Source organism: Hylaeus anthracinus, unplaced genomic scaffold (assembly GCF_026225885.1).
Source record: "Hylaeus anthracinus isolate JK02 unplaced genomic scaffold, UHH_iyHylAnth1.0_haploid 0, whole genome shotgun sequence".
NCBI lineage: Eukaryota > Metazoa > Arthropoda > Insecta > Hymenoptera > Colletidae > Hylaeus > Hylaeus anthracinus.
The window spans coordinates 24,054,193-24,071,178 of NW_026533254.1; the positions used below are offsets into that span (position 1 = coordinate 24,054,193).

General features: G+C 45.5%; 3 protein-coding genes across 3 annotated transcripts in view; 1 reads left to right on the forward strand and 2 right to left on the reverse strand.

Annotated features, from left to right (window-relative positions):
- Positions 1-1,420: 1,420 nt before the first annotated feature.
- LOC128895505 (uncharacterized) lies at positions 1,421-3,981 on the reverse strand. The gene is made up of 5 exons (XM_054158157.1): positions 3,854-3,981; positions 3,289-3,581; positions 2,943-3,171; positions 2,512-2,852; positions 1,421-2,057 (listed from the first exon to the last, which is right to left on the reverse strand). The coding sequence occupies exons 1-5, from the start codon at positions 3,979-3,981 to the stop codon at positions 1,756-1,758; spliced, it is 1,293 nt and encodes a 430-aa protein (XP_054014132.1). The 3' UTR covers positions 1,421-1,755.
- A 645-nt stretch (positions 3,982-4,626) lies between these two features.
- LOC128895509 (uncharacterized) lies at positions 4,627-7,408 on the reverse strand. Its single transcript, XM_054158171.1, has 2 exons — positions 5,993-7,408; positions 4,627-4,967 (listed from the first exon to the last, which is right to left on the reverse strand). Exons 1-2 carry the CDS (start codon positions 6,915-6,917, stop codon positions 4,636-4,638), a joined length of 1,257 nt encoding a protein of 418 aa, XP_054014146.1. The 5' UTR covers positions 6,918-7,408; the 3' UTR covers positions 4,627-4,635.
- Positions 7,409-13,888: 6,480 nt separating this feature from the next.
- The window catches only part of LOC128895676 (protein unc-13 homolog 4B-like), a 32,625-nt gene continuing 29,527 nt past the window's right edge, over positions 13,889-16,986 (forward strand). Inside the window, exon 1 of the mRNA XM_054158498.1 lies at positions 13,889-14,149. Within this exon, the coding sequence (XP_054014473.1) occupies positions 14,028-14,149 (122 nt within the window). The 5' untranslated portion in view covers positions 13,889-14,027. The remainder of the gene's footprint in view (positions 14,150-16,986) is intronic.

Below are 16,986 nucleotides of genomic sequence, written 5' to 3' on the forward strand. Positions count from 1 at the left end.
TCGCTTATTGTCGTCCACTTCATGCTGGACTCGACGTTTATGGAGGCTGGAGTCACCGTCATAAGGAAAGAGTACGAAACGTCGTAATATTCAATCTGAAAAATGTTAATTCAGTCCAATTTGGAGGGAACGTCGCTGGAAATAATTGTTATCGTGTTTTTGGCGGCAGCGTCCGCCTCCCTCCTCGCCGCAGCTCGTACCGCAATAAATAATATCCGCTTTGGACGGTCCGATAGAATAAAGATATTAAGTTTAATTGTACAAAGCTCGGGGCTTCCGCTCGCTAGAGAGCGACAGAGTTTCAGCGCGTTATTAATATTTAAACAAAAGCTCCGCTGAGAGCTTCTGCCTTTGTGGCTCGGCAAAAAGCCTGCGCCACTCGCCTCCCGCGGCCCCCCTCCGCCCCCTCTTGTAGCGAGGCAAATAAAATCCCAGAAAGAGCGCGAGGCTCATTACTAATTAATTACTAGCAATTGGAAGAAGAAAACAAGCCGCGAGAGGGAGGTTTTCGAGGAGCTTAATCGTTGCCTTACCCTTGACTGAAATAACTTTGCCGCCATTTTCACCGCGATCGACCTATAATGAAAATAAAACCGACGACGGTACTTGTCTTTAATTAAGGTTACTCGAAGCTTTTCGAGTCGAGAATAAAACGGACAGAAACAATTGGAGGAAGCATTTACGTTTCGATGAGATTTTCGATTGCTAAGTTTGAAGAAAAATAAAGTATTTATTACACCGTTAAACTCGGTTCAATAAATTAATCGACGCGTCCTCAGGAAAGGTGAAACGACGATGGAAATTGTTTTTATATAAATCGTGCATGAAAATGGGTCTTAGTGTGCGAGTTAGGACGGAGCGAGAAAGAATATGACGTTGTGTGTGAGTTCGCGATCTAATTTCATATTTCATTTCTTATGTTAAATATATTATCATTTATTAATCAAATGTGTGTCATCCATCCGACCTATCCCTTAGTTCGATCAACGTTAACGACCCCAAGCAAGGATGTAAATGTGCGAAGGACGAGAAGGAAAAAGATTGACTCGCCACGTATAGATTCGAAGATTTATTTCCTTTTTTTTTTTTGCAACATGTACGCGTACGTGTACACAAGAAACATTAGTGGTGTTACGTATATACAATCGATTTTTGTGCGTCGGTGCCGAAGAAACGTGGTTAGAAGGTCGTCACAGCGAGGACGAGAAGCGGAGGACGCGTTCGACCCAAATCAAGTGTAGCTTCGCCTATATGTACAGTGGTGTCGGTGCTCTCGCAGAATCTGGTTGCGGACAACGCACAGTTAACATCTACTCGAGGACAGTTACAAAAATATATATTACACAACCAGTTAGGAGGTAAAGGATCGGATAGAAGTATTACTACGTCGCGACGCTCTCTAAGTTCTCGCACCCGACGAAGGGGTGCCTTCAAACGCATTCGATCGGATACAAACTCGTAACTACATCCCACGCGAGCTAGCGCAGGAATACCTCGAAAGATCGCAGGATAACTCGTCGCGCTGGACGAGCATCTTTTGAGGTTAGGATCGACTGCTCGGACTGGTCGGGTTCTTCCAATGAAAATGGGCCCAAACACGGCCTTACTAGGACCCTAGGACCCTAAGCGGAATTAGAGACGAAAGACTTTCACGTGAATTTTCAATGCTTCCAGGTCTTCGGCGCTTGCACGACATCACAGGTTGCCGGACGTGGTTTGATGTATTCGAGACTCTAGTTTGGGAGAATCCAGGTGTTATTCCTCGTAACGAGTCCCGCGCGGAATATCGTGGGACGTGTGCACGGAACGTTTCATCTTCTCTGGGAACACGTCCGCAGCTTTCCTGTGGTACCTCGACGAGGACCTCGAGTAATCGTTCGAGAGGTGGTCGAGCTGGTTATGCTCGGCGACTTCGTAGATCGGTGGGGAATTGACTTCCCTCGATCTGCGCTGTTTACTCGAGTAGGGGCTCGAGGAGACGTCGTTAGGGTCCTTCGATGAGTGCCTGAGGCTGCTTCGGCCGTAGTACGCCTGATCGTGGATGTCGGGCTCGTCGCCTAGAAAACGAGAAGGAATCATGAGAATGAAGCACTGGGGGACAGGATCTCTGTGACGGGAAGAGTAAAGGTTTGAGTGGTTCGAGAATCTAGATTCTGGGGACCTAGGAAGACTAGGCAAGGATAATTAGACATTGGAGAAGAGGATCTCTGTGACGGGGACAGTACAGGTCTGAATGGTTCAAGAGTCTAGGCTCTGGGGACCTAGGAAGGCTAGCCAAGGAGGACCTAGGATGTCTAGATTCTCAAAACCTAGCAAGGCTAGACATGCAAGACCTAGGAATTCTAGACTCTGGAGACCTAGCAAGACTAGACAAGACTAACCAGGACCTAAGGTTCAGGACAGAATCCGTGACAGGAAGAGCAGAGCTCTGAATAATTCAAGATCCTACGCCCTAGAGACCTAGCAAGCCCAAACCCAAGCACAAACCCAGTGGCAAATAGAAGAGCTCACCGATTGGTCCCTTGGCAGGAAAGTTCGAGCGGTCATCGAACCTGCAGTTGTTCTTAGGAGGCTCGCTCTTCTTATTCGACAGGCTACCACAGCGATTGCACTTCTTGAGTTTGCCCAACTCGGACTCTATCAGGCGGTCCATTTCTGGTTTTGTGCGGGCTCGTCGAGGCTGGATTGGCATTGCTAAGCCATCGTAGCGATCAGACTCGCCTCTCGAGGGAGGCGTCCACTGATGATAGTCCGCGGCTGATCGTCTCGTAGGACTCTTCAGGGACGTCGGGACGAAGTCTTCTTCTGACGGGGCCGGGGAGACGTCGTGCTCTGCGACGTTGTGGTAGTACCTAAGCACAGTGACGTTTCAAAGTGTGGATACTAACAGACTAGTAACAGCATCGACAATTTCTGATGGTATACTAGGTCGCTATACTGACCTGGGAGATGAGGAATGTCCTTGGCCTTGAGCCGATACGCACTGCTGATGGCAGTGTCTTCGGGGGTCCTGCTGCTGTTCAGAGTGTCTCCATCGTTGTAGCCTCAGCAACGCCTCCTTCTTACCTCTCTTGGCTCTGTAGGTCTGCGGCGCGTCGGATTCCTCGTCTACCTCATCGTCAGCCTCCTGCTCGTCGTAGTCCTTGGCCAAGAATTCGCCTGCTTCGTCCTCTGTCATAGCAAGGTCTAGATATTACCACTCATGGGCTCATCTGTTCGTGGCGAGCTTTTCCGACCCAACAGACTAATGTGTCCCTCAACGTTTGTCCCTCACAAAGCCAGGTTCACCTGTAGCTTCTCCCTCCACGTCTTCTTCAGCGTCCTCGGTGAAGTTCCCCAATTCCTCCTCGAAGTAATTTCGTTTCTCGTTGTTCCCCGAATCCTCGTCGTAGCGATTTTTCCTCGAGAAATTAACGGCGTACTTGTCTCTGGGGAGTTTGGAATGACTCTGGGGACCGTGGCGCGACACGTCAGGACCGTGGGAAGACGTGTACTTGGGGCAGACTTGACCGGAACACGCGTGAGTCCTCGGTGGCTTGTAAGCAGTCAAAAAGGAGTAGCTCGCCAGGGCTTCGGGGCTCCTTGAGAAAATATAAAATTCTTTTGCGTGAGAAACCGTGCAAGGTATTGCGGGATCAGCCACTTATTGTTCAGGACAGCGCTGGGCGTCGGGATCTTTTCAGCGCACGGCGAGCACGCAAACTAGTGGCGCTAGTAGTCATCCACCTGTGACGTCACTAGTTTATTCGCAGTGCACTGAAGCAGTCGTGATTTCATTCACAGACGTGTAAATAACCAAGAAATATTTTAGTAAAATCGACGGTCCTTTTTAAGACAATCTAACGTTACACACCTGCTACCCCTGCCATGAGGAGGATACTGACTCTTCTTCTGCTGATGGTTCCAATACACGTCAGGCGAGTTCCTGCCGTCGGGAAGCGGCTGCATGTACTTCGATTTATGACATTCTACTTGCTTCATGGTTGCGATTGTCTCCTCCAATCTCTACAAGAACCGTTCAAACGTCCACCTTTGCGCGCGTTCTAAAAGAATTTACATATCCACAAGGTTTCGTACGTCGCGTTATTATACCACGATATCGTCCAACACTGTCAAGACATTTGAAAGAAATTATGGACACTAATTTCGTTACACGAGTCAGGGTCACTAGATTGTCTCTTAAATATTCGAGAAGCTCTTCCAGCTTCTCCAAAGTTTTTTTTTTATATCAGATTGAACGATCGAGGATCGTCAGCCGGGGTTAGTTCCGCGTGGAACACACTGATCACACTTCCTCGAGATCTACAAGCGTCCTCGAGCAAGGCTTCGCGTCGCACGAAGCTGGAGCCGCCGGCTTCTACGTGTAATCTAGAACTGTTCTTCGACTGCTAGCTACTTCAAGCTAGAATCGTCACCCGTTACCTTATTCTAGCTAGAACTGTTCCTTTTCGGTTTGGACTCGAGGGACGTGACCCTCGGGGAAACGGAAACAACGGTGTCCGGATGCCTCGAGGACGTCAGCGCTGTCAGCTCGTCCTCGATCGCGTTCGAGGCGAGACTTGGAAGGTACCTAGGATCGAGGGACGCGCAGGGTGGGATGAGGAAACGTTCACGATCGAGGAGCACGAAATCCTTTCACCATTTGTCGGTTTCGTTGCTGTCCTCGTGCTCCAGCGAGGAGGTCAGCGTGCGCTGGAACTCGTGCACCCTCTGGCTCTGCTGCTCGTGGTGGTGCTTCCGCCACTTGATCCGTCGGTTCTGGAACCAGACCTTCACTTGGGCCTCCGTCAGCCTCAGTGCGTGCGCCAGGTACAGACGTTCCGGGCCCACCATGTACTGTTGACGCGCGAATTCACCCTCCAGCCGCTCCAGTTGCTCGGCAGTGAAGATCGTTCGCACCCTCTTCAGCTTACCACTACCGCTGGAACAGGAGCTCGAGCCACTGTTCTTCGTTCCCCCTTCCTGGCCTGGAATCGACAGATCATAAACTGATATGCTAAATCGAATTTTACAACGTTACAAACTGCGTTCTTTGCCCATTTTAGCGTTACGGATATCATAACAACGGTAATTTAATTTATTCGCTGGAGTTTTTCACGGAGGTAAATTCTTCGCGCGAAAAGGAATGGTAAAGTCCTTTACCGTTTCGCAATCGAACGTTTCGTTATGGAGATATTAGCGGTTGAAGTTTGCTGAAACAGCACGCGCCATTTTTGTTACCCGTCAGCTGATCGCGTGATTACGCATGCGCACACGCGTCACACGCGCGAAACTTCAGCTGCGTGTATCTCGGTAGCGAAACGTTCGATTGCGAAATTGTAAAGGAGCTTTTTAATTAGTATCAACATGGAAAATTGATCCTAGAAATATGTTGCATATTATTGTTACGCAAGGAACAATATTCTTCGTTTCAAAAGTAGTATCCTTGATTGCCTTTATTCAGTTTTCGATTCAAATATGGAGAGAATCTTTAACTCGTCTAAATTGTGAAAAGATTTTGTTTTTGGAAAATCTAATCGTCACGCGTCATTGGAACGAAATTTTCAAAGTTATGAAGAAACAGTATATATACATGTCGAATCGAGTACCCTCCTCCTTTTTCGAAGTCGGTTAAAAAGGTTATGGAAACGTCAGAATCTATACCTTGCGACAAGAACCAGGCTGCGACTAAGTAACCAAAGATCTCAGAACGTTGCTACTATCGACGAGTTATTACAGTTCGCAATAACTGTCGATCGCTGCCACGACGAACAGGAATTTTTCAAAATGCGATAAATCAGCACAAAAATTTTCACCGAACCACGTAGCGATCAACTATCGACGCAATATTTTCTACTCGCGTTTGTTTTGGATTGACGTTCGCGCGAAGTTAGCAAGCTGTGTTCTTTGCCTTTCGATGCCAATCTCAGGTGTTACAAAAATCATTCTACAGAGCGTAGAATAAATCAAACTCGATACTACATAAATTTAAAAAGAGAAACGATCGAAATACCCTGATGCTTCTTGTACTGTTGCTGCTGGCTGCGTTTCTCCCTGGGATTGTTCCTCAGCCCGAGGATCGCGTCTATAGTGAAGGACTTGGCTTGTTGTTGCTGTTGCTGCTGCGAGTGCTGCATCTGAGTGATGGAGTGCGGATGAGGGAGGTGCGAGGATAGATTCTGTGCTGACAGATCGGTGCCAAGCAGATGGGAACGTCTCATGCGGTCCAACGCGATCGCCTCGAGATTCTGACTCCTGGGCTGCACTTGAACGCTCTTGAACTCGTTGTGCTCCAAAACGGGAGGACTGTCCAGCATCCCAGCGCCTCCGCGCAGTCTTTCGAGAGCGAAGTTCCCGATGTGACCGTCCCTCGTTCTGTCCAACGAAAGACTGAACTCCTTCATCCGATCCAAGCTGTAATTCTTCAGCAACCCGAAATCCTTGATGTCCTTCTCGGACACCGCGAAACCGAGGTCCTTGCTGTACCTGTCCAGCGCCAGTGCAGCGTGAACGTTCTTCTGTCTGCCTTCGCGGAAATTGAACAGGAGATCCTTGGCCGTCGGATTCTTGGACCTGCAGAGGCTCGTGGTGTCCATCGACTCGTCGTTCTCGCTGGATCTGTCCAACGGGTAGCCCATTTCGTTCAGACTGTTCGCTATGTACCCGAAGTCCTTGCCTTTGTTGAGCGTCATCGGGAGATTCCTCGCGGTGGTCTCGAACTCCTCGAAGCGGATGGAGGTCCTGCCGGGGTCCAAGCCCAAGTGAAAGTCCTTCGGCTCCGACGTCTCCTCCTTCGACTTGCCCACGGAAAGGTTCAACTCCTTCACGCGTTCGTAGTCCTGGAACGCTCTCAACTGGGTCTCGGAGTGGCTGCTGTCGCTCCTGCAGTCCGACAGGTCATCGACGGTGAGGCGTCCCGACGGATCGCACGACTCCATCGTCAGCGACGATCCTTTCGGTAACTGAACTCCCAACGAGTCAACTGAACTTCACGGAAAAAAGTCCGGAGTCAACTATCACGGTTATATTTATCCCTCGCTAGACCGATGCCGGACACTGTCATGCGAGTCCCATTGTTATCGAAGCGATCTCTCAGGATCGGTTTTCCCCGGGCGAGACTCGTGTCACTGCACCACTCTGTCACAAGTCCGTCAGACGGAGGAGCCCCGTGGACCGGCGTCACGCGTCCAACGACATCATCGAAACGACCGGTCGAAAGGGTCGCGGAGTTCTCGAACCGTCGGCGGAAACGGGAAAAACGCGAAGGACCGCACCGAAACGACGACGGGGGCAGCTCGGAAGGATGGCCGAACCGCGCTGGCGCTGCACAGCATCCCAGGATAATGATGTCAGGCACGAGGATCACCGCTATCAGAGAGGGTTTGCCAGCAGGACTAAGGATATCCGGCTAATGATCCCGTACGTGACGAGGGGGGTATTCACCCGGCCTTGCGCACCACCCCCCCCTCTCCCGTGTAGCCGCTCTCCTAACAATCAGTCCAGCATCGCGTTTCACCTCCGCAACCCCCAAATGGACCGCAGAATACCCCCTCGCCGCCGTCAATATTTTTTCGTTCGACGAAGGAAGCCCCTAAGCGCGGCCACCAGGCGAGCACCGGTTGGTCGAGTCCCTCCACCACCCCTCCGCCGCGACACGCCCACCAGGAAGCATCGTGGGAGGGGGGTTATTTGCGGGGAGTCTGTTACTTTTTTTCCACCCTCCGCCTCAAACCACCCAGCCAGGGATCCGAGCGGCAGCTCTCAAGGCTCGTTCTTCCCCTCGTCCTGTTCTAGGCCTTCCAACCCTCCCTCTTCCCCCCTTCGCGAGCCCCATTAATAAGCTTTCCTCTGTAGACCAACGCGGCTTATCCCCCCTTCCCCTCCACCGCCACCTTCCCTTCGACACACGGACACGGAACGCGAGGAAGAGGATAAACTCACCAACACGGAAGACCACCGTTCCGCGTACCGGCTCTTAGCCTTCTCGGCTCGTCGACGATGTCATCCGCGTCTAAGACGTTCCCTGTAATTAGGTGGCCGTTCTAATGATGATGAGGTCGTTTAATTTTGTCCCGGTGATCTTTCTTGCGTTGTCTCGGATCGTGCCACCGCCACCCGCTGATGAATTCACTTGCCGGGAGGACCGGCCCCGATAGGCGACCTCAGAGCTAAGCATCAGAGACCAATGAAGCATTTTGGAACGTTTGGCGGTCAGTTTGCTAGGTGTCCCGTCAAATCCATTGACCCTTTGCACTCGAGGAATTTTTTCCTGGTATCTATCGGCAACTCGAGATGTTTTCTCAGCATTCTATTGCCACTGACATTCGTTTTATTGATACTTCGAGTTTTAAAAGAATTACGCCCAAATAAACATTATTGCTGGTTGATTTACTGTAAATTATTTACTGCTCCGAACCTAGAGGTGACTGAGAGTTACCTGTCGAGCGCAAAGGGTTAACCCTTCTATTGCCACGAATGCTAAGATTATATTGATTTTGAAAATGAGATCTCTAATTTGAGATTTGAGATTCAGTCTTTGCCTCAACGACAGTCGTTTTATTGGCACTTCGAATTCCAAAGAAATTATACCTAAAGAAAACCTAGTGGTGCCCGAGGGTCACTTCTGGAGTGCAAAGGGTTAATCCTTCGATCCTTCGGTGCATGGAAGATGCGTTTAGAGTTGATGAACTGTGATGTTCGACACGTGCTCCGATGTTTAATATTGGATTGCGTGATGATATTCCAAGTTGGATTAATTAGCTGCCTATCTGGCCGCAAATAGTGGATAGGATTGGCGACGTGTACCTACGTGCGCCTGGTGCTTCATAGAGACTGGCGTTGGCACTTAGGTTCCCCGTTACGCAATTAAGTTAATAATAATGCACTCGCCGCGTGACGCAACAGCGACGTCTTCCGACCGTTCGATTGAACGTCGCGTTGTTTACAAGTGTCGTACATTTTCAGCAAGCACGGTTCGCCTAATTGGCCCCCTTTCTAGACCGAACCTTCATCCCCTCATTAGACGTTGACGGGTATGCAGGAATTTCAGTGCCTCGGGAAAACCTCTAAGGAGCTTAAGCTCAAGGGCGAGTGCTTAATTACGTCCAGGTTTTACACGTCGCGATCACTTATTCCCCTTCGTCACCATCTTACTTGCTTTCTTGCCCCACGCGCTCTATCATAATTAATAATTACGCGACCGTCTACTTAATCGCGAGAAGAAAAAAAGAATTGAATTGCTGTATCGTTCCTCGTCGATTTATTTTATCGAGGATCCGAATATCAGTCCTCTGTACAAACCCGATAGCCCTCTAGCGGCAGAAAATAGAGTCGAATTTAATGGACGGGGGATAAAAGTTCCGCGACGCCATTATGAAGTTGGGATCCAGCTATAAATCCCAAATTTACTTCGACCGTTGCTCGAATATATTTTACGAAACCGAACAATGCATCCCTGTAATTACATCGTATATATCACAGGGTTGCTAACTTCGCGTGCAACTTTCAGGCCCGTTCAAAAGACGCTACGCCATAAAATTTCAGGGGAAATTGAATTTTTCAGTCGGGCGATTCATCCGCGATGTGGCATTAAAAATATGGCGCGTAACTTTTTGGAATTCTAACCTTTACCGACAGTAGTGCTTGTCTTTGAACATTACGATATTTATAACCTAAAAAATTACATTTCGATTTCATTTTATTTTATTTTTTAATTTAATTTCAAATATGGCGCACAACTTTCTAGAATTTAAATTTTTGCTCACAGGCATGTCTTTAAATAATTTATGCATTTTTATGAAATTCGAATGTGCAAGAAATTACAAAATGCACACGACGTGCAAAAATATAGAAAAAAAACATTGAAAGTAAAGATCATAATAAAATATTTACAGAGCAAAATAAATTCGTAATTATGTTTAATAATAAAGATCTACGGTCTATTTATAACCTAATAACCTACCACGCAGCGATCAACGATTATCCAAAGGGTACATTTTAATTTTAACTCCGAGTCCTTCGAGATCGAAAGAAAAGCAACCCACCGAAACGTCTGGAGCTTCCTCACCCCCGTTCGCACTGCATTCAGAGTCGGTAATTATTAGCTTTCGAGCGGAAGAAGTGGAAGAACACCGTATTGAATGAGATCGGCGACAAATGTTTAAATTAAACGGGCACAGCGGCGCTTGGAGCGTCGTCGTCGTGGGGGGAGGGTCGGAAAGAATTTCTATTGAAGCCCGATATCCCATCCCCTCGATGCCCCGGGGGCCAAATGACTTGCGACTCACCCTTATTACGGCCAGGAAATTTATCACGGAAATTTCGGAGAGTATTTTATCCGGATAATTGCTCCCGCTTTATAAGAGCCGCCCTTACGTGCCAATATAGAAGGCGAAGACGACGATCCCGAGGCCGTGGAGTCTCGCTCGCATCGGAGGATCGCCTAAGTTTGCCTCGGCGTAATCTTTAATTAGTCCCGTGGCCGTTAAAAATGAACACGCTCGGATAAGCGGCTAATTTCGAACTGGAAAATCGCTTCGAGGAACGAATGCGACGACGCGAATGTTGTCTTTTGTTTCGCGTTGTTTCGCAAGGTCATTCGAAGGTTGTCGATACTCCTTTGAATGGTATGGTGTATTTTTAAGGCGATGTTGCAGTGCGTGGTGTCTGACTTTGTATATATTAAGGGTAAGTGAAAGGATACAGTGTGGTAGAGTGATTCATGACAAGGTAATAGGGAATACTTTTAGTCTAGTAATTATGCCCTCTCGATTGAAGTGTGATAGTGACTTGTGGCAAGGTTATACGGAATACTTGTAATAACTATGTCGTGTCAATTGAATTGGTAAATGAGAATAACATTGCGACGACCTGTTTTATTCTCCATAAACTTTGTCTGCATTGAAGACAAAACTGAGAAAGACTGATGTTTGTGACAACCTAACAGGGAGTACTATAATCCCTAACTACAAGTGAGCAAACTAAGCTAGAGAAGTCGACGAGTTCCATTATCATCGAGAAATCAGATTAAACCGAATCGCCTACATACCGCATTAAAGTAAGGAACTGGCTCTATAACGTTATTACCCTCTTTTGATCTTTCAAACGAAAAATCCTTAGCTCCCCACTCATCAAGCGCTATTGCGTGCGTTCCACGATTCTTCCTTCCTTCGTCTTCGTTCCATCCCCTCCTTCTCCACTCTCACTCCTCCTATCTGGAGATTTTTATTACCGCGTCTCTTATTAGAGGTTTCCCCTTTCATCTTTCGACAAACCGTACCTCTAACCTCCTGTTATTGAATTGGACGCCATCTTTAAAAGAACAACGCTTGCATTGCGCTCTTTCGACATCTTAATTAAGAATGCGCGATGGGCTGTGCAAACCACGTAAGCGGCAGGGAGCAGTTCTGGACACTTTTAGAAAGAATGTCTAGGTAATTTCAATTTCAATTTATTTTCTTGTTCTTAATAAATTCTCCCTAAAAAATGACGTTTAACCCTGGCATTTCTCTGTGTTGGACTTGAAAATATAAAATACCTTGCTTTTCCAAAGTGAACGACAAATCCAGATCAATTTCTTTGCTGTGGTCCTTATATTGTCACTAACAAATAACGTTTAACCCTGTATATTGCAGTATTATTTTATATTATTCTGTATTGTGCTGCATCATTTTGTATTGCCATGTATTGCTCTGTATTACCTTGTATTATTCTGTATTATGCTGCATCATTTTGTATCGCCATGTACTACTCTGTATTATTCTGTATTATCCTGCATCATTTTGTATCGCCATGTATTACTTTGTATTACCTTGTATTATTCTGTATTATGCTGCATCTTTTTGTATTATCATATATGACTCTGTATTATTCTGTACTATGCTGCATCGTTTTGTATCGCCATGTATTACTCTGTATTACCTTGTATTACTCTGTCTTACTCTGCATGATTCTGTATTATTCTGTATTATATTGCATTACTTTGTATTATCACGTATCACTCCGTATTACTCCGTATTATTCCGCATTAATCCGCACCATACGGCATAATAAATTCCCCACCTCAAACCAAAAAATCTAAAACACCTCCCCCCAACTAACAATCAAACCGAAACAATTCCTCCCGGCTCTATCATCGTCGCCAATTAGCAAGGCTCTTCCTTGCCGCACGTCACCCTCTGAAGATTCTCGACTTACCAACCCCATCCCTCCCTCCCTCCTCCCTCCAGGAGTCCATCAAGATTTTCATAGCGGCCAGGTCGCCGTGCCAAAGATCTCAATCAATCCTCGCGTTTTCCCAAAGACGCATCCTCCCCGCGCCAGCGAAAGCCACGTCCGGAAGTCGCGACCCGTAGGGGGGGGGTGGGGTAGTCAGAGGCGAGGAGCAGGATGGATTGAGACGTGTCGGGGTGTGGCCGGGCCCGGGATTAACCCCCCGCGACGCCCAATCATATCCGGGCCAGCCCCACCAGTCGATGGCTCGCGGAAACTGTCGCCCTCAGCATCTGCCCTCTCGCGCAACCCCCACCGCTAATTGCCGTGGCTTTAATATCGCGCGTAGAACGGGAGTACCGACGCAGCCTGCGGGGGTGGGGATAGGGGTACCGGCGAGGGGGTAAGGCGGTTGAATGCGTCGGAGAGAAACCGGGGAACTGAGACTGCGTCCGTTTTGCGCGCGTTTCGCTGTGACATCTACATCGAAGCCGGAGCGCGTGTGCATATTTGTGGATTTTACGTGTGCCCATCCTTCCCCTCTACTTCCGCTCGTCCTCGTGCCACCACCACCCCATTCCACCCTCCTCGAAACCCTGTGTGTCTCGACGTTACGGTAATGTTCGATTTTCGAGGCAATTTGCGAGGTTCGTTTGCTTTATTAATGATCCCCGCGATTATCGAGGAACCCTGGGCGCGCTGGAGACCCGTAACAGAGATTGATCGACGCCGCACGGAGTCAATTTGCGTCATCGTTTCGGCCGCGATGACGCCGTGACGTAGGGGTTCGGATCAGGCCACTTTCGTTCCTTCGAGGCTCTCGAAATGGTGGATAAGGGATGGAATATATTGAAATTTACTGGCGCTGATGTCAATATGCGTGTGGGGATTTTTTTAGGGGTGGGGAGTGGGGAGTATGGTCCTCTGATCTTGTGCTCCTTGTGCAATTAGGTCTCTAAAATGGTTAATCTGAGTCAATTTTATTGATAAATTGAAACGATTCGGTCGAAATAATATACCTGGTTCCAAAAGGGGTTCGTACCCCCTCTCATCAATTTTCCCCTTAAAAAAAAAAAATAGTGAAAACGTAAGAAAATTCAATTCTATGGTTCCAAAATGAATGCTTTAATTTTTTCGTACCCCCTCTCTTCAATTCTTCCCTTAAAAAAGAATAGTGAAAACATGAAGATCCAATTCTACGTGTCCAAAATTAATATTTTAATTTCAACTGTACATACGAATGGGACCCCAAAACCATTCCCCCAAAATTTCGAATGGATCGGTCAACCATCCCTCGGGATCCCGTGTCCAGTCGACGCGAACTGGTTTCATGAGAATCTCCATGATAATTAACCGCGAACGAGCGCGAGCCTCCTTCGAATTACGCAATTGTTACGTCAAACGACGCGGACATCAGCGTGACATTTTCAAACCTAATTCACGAGACTCGAAGCTCGCGGAAAAGAAGAACCAAAAATACGCGAAACAAGTGTTCGATTATACGTAATCGGTGACGAGAAACGTAACACGGTCGCGGTTTTGTTTACCAAACCTGAACGTGGTGTCACGTGTAAGATTATTCTCACCCCCACTCGAGACACCTCAATAACTCATCCTTCACGGCTACCGTGCGACTCGCGACGACAACCGCACCACGTCCAGCTGGGACATTGTTTTCTCGAGGAGTCTTCTTCCAGCTTACCTCGACGAGACTTCCACGGAACAGTGTCGCGCGTTCGATTTTCCCCTAGTGTTGCTCCGTAGATCTTGGGTGAAAATTATCCGTGAAAATTACTCGTGAAAATCACCGGTGAAAGCCACCCCCCCCACCTGTAGAGATGCTCGCCTGGGTGGCGTTCAAACGGAAACGTGCGTACCAGCCGAAATTCGCGTTCGATGCGTACGAGGCCAGATGGATGCAGACCATGCCCAAGGTACTCTGCGTGGGAATCAGGCCTATGTGAGTACACGTTAACGAAGTTGATCGAAACCTTGGATTTCGACTAGCCTCGGGTTTATTGATATGTTTTTCTCGATAACTTCTTCGGAAAATGGTCGAAAGAGGAAACGGGGCAAAGTTTAGGTTGCTCGAAGAATAGTGCTTCGATCAACTCTGCATATTGCAGGAATGGAGTATGGATTTTATTTTTAGTAAAACGTAAAACATTTATCATTTGTAAAATAAAATGTGGTAGGTGTGGCAAACAAACTATAGGAGACAGTGTCTGGCAAGTTCTGGCTTCCCTACCTGAGAAAGCGTAAATGAATAATCGAAAATAATCTTGAAGCAACATTCCTTACGAATTCGTAAATGGTGTGCTCCTGGTGTTATCATTACCAGTTAATAACAGATCGTCGCTGACAGGAACAATTTATCACGCCCAGTATTTTACGGTGTTTGTCGAACTTCTGTAACTAGTGATCAAGGTCAACTATTACTGCTGAAAATAGAATTACTTATTATCACTAATATTATTTCCAACGAACTTCTGGTGGACTTTTTATGAATATTCAACGTAATACTAAATAATGTCTTGAAAATTCCAAGCAAAAATTTAACTATGTTTTCCTTTCAATTAACAATTTTTATTTTCTATTTCTTAACGCTTTAATTCCATTTGAATTATTTCTAACAATTTCTTCCTCAAAGATTGCACGAATGACTTAGCTAAAACTTTACCTTGCCTGATCATCGCAAGAACGTAATTCCACTTCGAGCAGTCGAGTCGTTCGTAAATAATTTTTTTCTTACTTGTGACACACAAAAGGTGGCAATTGGATGGATAATGGCCGCAATTGTGTGTCGGATGGTTCTGACTCGTTAGCGGTGGATAACAATCGGGCATGAACGACTACACGCGGAGATTTTTCATGACGTCATCTCAATTTTTACTATCGATACCCGCGTCGTTAGACAGTCGAGATCTTATCGCGATATGTTAGCAATTAATTCGCGATGATTGACAGAGGATGCTAGGAAACCTCAATATCCTTCTCCGGGGAATTCCATTTCATTATCGTTCACTCGTACAGGCTCACCGAAGATTCTAATGCATAACGCAAAAGTCATGTGAATTCCTTTAATCACTTGCAACACTTTTGTTTCTGGAGTACTACTTCCTTGAAGAAATATAAAATACAGTTGAAATAAAAAATTTTTTTAGGGATATGCTACACTTTTGTGTCTATGACACAATTTCGTCGATTTTTGCAAGAAATATACGTAGAAATATAGGCAAAATGCACGTTTGGTTAAGGACATGGTACAGTTTTGTTTCTATGACATTGTAGATAAATACTGTCAGAAATATAAAAATATAGAAATACAGAAATGCAGGAATATAGCAATATAGCAATATAGCAATATAGAAATATAAAAATATAGAAATATAGAAATATAGAAATGTATAATAGAAATGCAGGAATATAGCATTATAGCAATATAGAAATTTAAAAATATAGAAATATAGTAATGTATAATAGAAATGCAGGAATATAGTAATATAGCAATATAGCAATATAGAAATATAAAAATATAAAAATATAGAAATATAGAAATATGGAAATACAGAAATACAGAAATACAGAAATATAGAAATATAAAAACGTATAATAGAAATGCAGGAATATAGCAGTATAGCAATATAGGAATATAAAAATATAGAAATATAGAAATGTATAATAGAAATGCAGTAATATATAGCAGTATAGCAATATTGAAATATAAAAATATAAAAATACAGAAATATAAAAATATAAAAATATAAAAATATAAAAATATTAAAATACTAAAATATTAAAATATAAAAATATAAAAATATAAAAATATAAAAATATAGAAATATAGAAATATAGCAATATAGAAATATAAAAATATAAAGATATAGAAATATAGAAACACTGTAACATAAAAACACAGAAATATAGTAACACAGAACACAGAAATATAGCCACACAGAAATATCCAAATATACAAGTACAGTCAAAATAAACATTTGGCTTGGTTTATTAAGGCCAGATGACTACTTCTAAAAACTTAATTAAATCATTCCCACTCCTAAGACATTTTCTCCAATTCTTCCTTATTAAAAAGGATAAAACATTAGATATGTTCTACATTACTATCAGGAAAAGTCTGCCAACAATCTTGTCAAGTAATTCCAGCAAGTAATAACAGCTCATTAGAGATATTTATGTTTGGATACTTCCTCATTCATTCATGCTAATCGTAATAAAAAACAGAACTGACGTCGAATGGGGGATTTCTGCATGAGACACACGAGGGACAATCTCTGGTGCCCCTTCCCTGTGGTCATGGGCTCATAGTCACCTATCGCCGTCTCACTCTGTGAATATTTACAGTCTTTCCTCAGTTTCGCTCTTTCCTGTGCCAGGCGCACATGGGGCGCCGTTGCTTTGTCGATAGCATAAACAAGCACATGTCCATCGAACTCGTCTGCTAATGCAACACTTCTGTGCTGTACAAACAGGCAATGTGTCACATTGAATAACGATTCAAATAAACATTTAAAGGACTGATACATGGCAAAGTCGTGTGGTGATCGCGTGCACGTTAATTGCTCCAATCAGGTGCGATGTTAACCGGATTGGCGAAGTTGAAGCGTCGTCGAAGAAGACGTGCAGTCACCTCGAATTTCGAAAAGGTTCCAGATAAAGAGAAACCAGTGGATTCGATCATCTACAGAGAGAAGTACTTAGAGAATCGTAATATATCGATAATGACCGACGACGAGCCCGATCTCTGCCCGGGAAATTCGGTTCGATCGGGTAAGGAGC